General features: G+C 49.5%; 1 protein-coding gene across 1 annotated transcript; it reads right to left on the bottom strand.

Moving 5' to 3' along the window:
- Positions 1 to 1,114: 1,114 nt before the first annotated feature.
- LOC148784361 (uncharacterized) lies at positions 1,115 to 1,930 on the bottom strand. The gene has a single exon (XM_088876804.1). The coding sequence runs from the start codon at positions 1,928 to 1,930 to the stop codon at positions 1,115 to 1,117; it is 816 nt and encodes a 271-aa protein (XP_088732930.1).
- Between the last annotated feature and the right edge of the window lie 1,754 nt (positions 1,931 to 3,684).

Here is a 3,684-nt window from a genome sequence, read left to right as displayed (position 1 = left end):
AATTCTGTCACGAAATCTGCTAGCACCTGCGCTTTCTGGGCCGTTCTGGGCTGATACTCAATGTCGTGCTGTCCCAATTCTACCGCCCACTTAATTAGTCTCCCGGAAGCTTCGGGTCGTGACATCACATGTTTGAGAGGGTGGTTCGTCAGTACAACAACTTTGTGCGATTGGAAGTATGGTCGCAATTTTCGAGCTGTTACAACTAAGGCGAGGGCGAGTTTTTCCATCTCCGAATATCGTGATTCGGCCCCCTGGAGCATTTTGCTGACATAATAGACCGGATTTTGATTGCTGGCCTCTTCCCTTACCAATACCGAGCTGACCGCATTTTCGGACACCCCTAGGTATAAGAATAAAGTCGCAATGGAGGCTTTGTGAGGTATTCCTTCAACTCCTGCAGAGCCTGATCGCATTCTAGTGTCCACGTGAAGTTTTTAGGTTTCCTCAAGACCTTAAAAAACGGCAAGCTCCTGTCTGCCGATCGAGATATAAATCTGCTTAAGGATGCGATCTTTCCCGTAAGCTTCTGCACCTCCTTGATCGAATTGGACGATCTCAGACCCATTATAGCTTGAATTTTTTCTGGGTTCGCCTCTATTCCTCGTTCGCTGATCATGTACCCCAAAAACTTTCCCCCTGTCACTCCAAAGGTACACTTGTCCGGATTGAGCTTCATTCCATGCGACCTCATTATGCTGAACGCCTGGGAGAGATCTTTGATGTGGTCCTGTGATCTCTTACTCTTAACCAGCATGTCATCGACATACACCTCCATGGTTTTTCCGAGCAAATCACCGAACATCTTATTAACCAAACGTTGGTAGGTCGCACCCGCGTTCTTCAGTCCGAACGGCATCATGTTGTAGCAATAAATCCCCTTATCTGTGACGAAAGATGTTTTGTCTCTATCCTCCTCTGCCATTTGGATCTGGTGATATCCTTGATATGCATCCATCATTGAGAAGAGCTCGAATCCCGCAGTCGAATCCACCATGGTATCGATCCGAGGTAGCGGGTACGGGTCTTTCGGGCAGGCCTTGTTTAGGTCCGTGAAATCTACACACATTCGCCATTTTCCTGAAGATTTCGGGACAAGTACTACATTGGAAAGCTAATTTGTGTATTGGACTTCCAATACATATCCGGCTTTTAGCAGCTTCTCGACCTCTTGCCTGATAGCTTCATTCTTGTCGCTACTGAAAGTCCTCTTCCTTTGTTGCACAGGTCGAGCCATCGGGTCCACATTCAATCGGTATACAATGACCCCCGGGTCAATTCCGGTGAAATCCGATGGACTCCATGCGAACATGTCCGCGTTCTTTCGCAGGAAGTCAATCATGGCCATCTCTCCCTCGTTCATGCTGGACCCTATCCGGGTCGTTTTGCTGGGATCCTCTGTTGCGAGCCGTATAGCCTTGTATTCCTCACTGGGCTTCAAGTGTTCGGCTTCATACGGTCGGGGCTCCGTGTCTTCCTTGACTTTCTGCTTCTTCGACCTCGGCTCTCCTTTTATTGACAAGTTGTAGCACTTCCGAGCCTCCTTTTGGTCGCATGACACTTCCCCAATTCCATATTCGGTAGGGAACTTCATCTTCATATGGTACGTGGAGATGACTGCCCGGAATGAGTTCAGTCCCGGCCGACCCAATATGACGTTGTATGTGAAAGGAGTATCCACCACCAAGAATTTGACCATCAAAGTTTTTCTTTTTGGCTCCTCTCCCATGGACAATGGCAGCTCAATCGTCCCTAGTGAGGCCACTTCACTTCCCCTGAAGCCGACTAACAGGGTTTTTACGGGTTCGAGCCTCGCGTTCTCCAGCCCCATCCGATCCACCACATTTTTGAAGATGATGTCCGCTGAGCTCCCACTATCAATCAACACTTTGTGAACGGTGAAGTTCGCAATATCTAGCTTGACGACCATGGGGTCGTTCTGTTCTCCACCCTCCTCCAATCTGTCCGAACTGTTGAATGAGATAGCCTCTTCGTCCTCCACCTTCAGCACGAATTCCTTTTCTCGAACCGAGCCGGCCGCTCGAGCGCATCTCTTTTGTGTTCGGCTCGAGTCTCCCGCGGTCGGTCCTCCCGCAATCGTGTATATAACGCCCTAAGTGGGAGCGTTGTTCCCGCCCGTCGAGGCCCTGTCGGTTTTTTATGGGCCCGGGTTTCTATCGCGATCACGGCTTCTCGATCTGCTCCTCCTTCTTTCCCCATCGATTTTACAATTTGGGGGCACGCGATCTCGAAAATGCCCCTGCCTAATAAGCCTTTCGATCTCATCCTTCAGCTGATAGCATTCCTCTGTATTGTGTCCCCTCTCCCGGTGGAAACGGCAGTATTTATTAGAAGTTTTCTTGGAGGGGGTGTATCTCGTGTGTCTTGGCCATTTCAGCACATCGGCATTCTCTACCATCATCAGGGCCTTCTCTCGAGACATGGCTAAAGGAGTGTAATTGTGGTACTTCGGAACGTACTTGGGTTCCTTCCGTTTCTCTGTTTTAGGCTTGTTATTTCCTCCTCCCCTGCCCTCTTGAGGTCGCCTAGGGACGTACTCTCGCTCCCTTCGTTCCGAGTCTTTCATTGCGTTCATCTCCTCTTCGTCGATATATTTCTGTGCTAGCGCCATCAATTGCTCGACATCGACGGGCGGATCTCGTGCGAGGGCGAATGCGAAAGAGCTCTTCCTGAGCCCGTGAATGAGGATGCTCACGAGCATATCAATCCTTAACTCTTGCACCTCCAGGGTCTCGTTGTTGAATTGACCCATGAAATTTTTCAAAGTGTCATCCTCTCTCTGTCGGATGTTGAAGAGATGTGTGGCGGACCTCTTCTGTTTCTTCTTGCTCGCAAAATGGAAGTTGAACTTTTGCACGAGCTGCTCGTAGGATTCAATGCTTCCTCAAGGCAGGTTCGTGAACCACTCTTGAGCTTTCCCCGTGAGTGTGGTCGCAAACAGTTTTGCCATTATTGGGGCTGATTGTCCGTAAAGGTTCATTATCATTTCAAAGGCAGCCACATGCTCCTGCGGGTCTCTCATCCCATCATATCTCCTCAGGTCGGGGACCCTGAACCCTGGCTCGACTGTTTGAATGAGGATGTCGTTACTGAAAGGGGAATTTTTGTTCTGCGAGACGATCTCCCCTCGCTTCTTCAACTCGTCGATCTGCTTATTCAAGCTGTGTATCTGTTTGCCCACACTTTCTACTTCGGCCCGGGATATCACCGGCTCCCTTTTTTTCGCACGTCCGTGGCTGCTAGAACCTGCATCGGACGACGCCGGTCGCTTGCTGCGATGTTCTTGTTCGCCTTGCACCCTTGATTCTCTCAATGGTTCCACATTTTCGAATAACTGCCTTCTAGCAGTTTCCTTGACTAGGGGGGTCGCTGTTCTCCTTTCGTATTCCACAATTGCTTTTCGGCTTGCTTCCTCTATCATTCTTTGCAACTCGTCCGGAGTTATTTGAATGGTGGCACCTGTTCCCTTCCTGGGCGTCTCCTCTTCCGCAGCATTTCTCCTCGATGAACCTTCCATAGCGATAAAGAATTCTCAGATTTTCCCACAGACGGCGCCAACTGATCCGGGTCGAATTATTCGAGCTCTTGAGACGATCTCACAGTGGGTCGACTAATTCTTCCAAAACAGATTTTGGATTCCCTGAGAATAAAACACGAATTGTG

Source organism: Sesamum indicum, linkage group LG13 (genome assembly GCF_026168435.1).
Source record: "Sesamum indicum cultivar Baizhima isolate 11 linkage group LG13, ASM2616843v1, whole genome shotgun sequence".
NCBI lineage: Eukaryota > Viridiplantae > Streptophyta > Magnoliopsida > Lamiales > Pedaliaceae > Sesamum > Sesamum indicum.
Note: the sequence above shows the minus strand (reverse complement) of the source record. Positions and strands in the feature narration are given on the sequence as shown.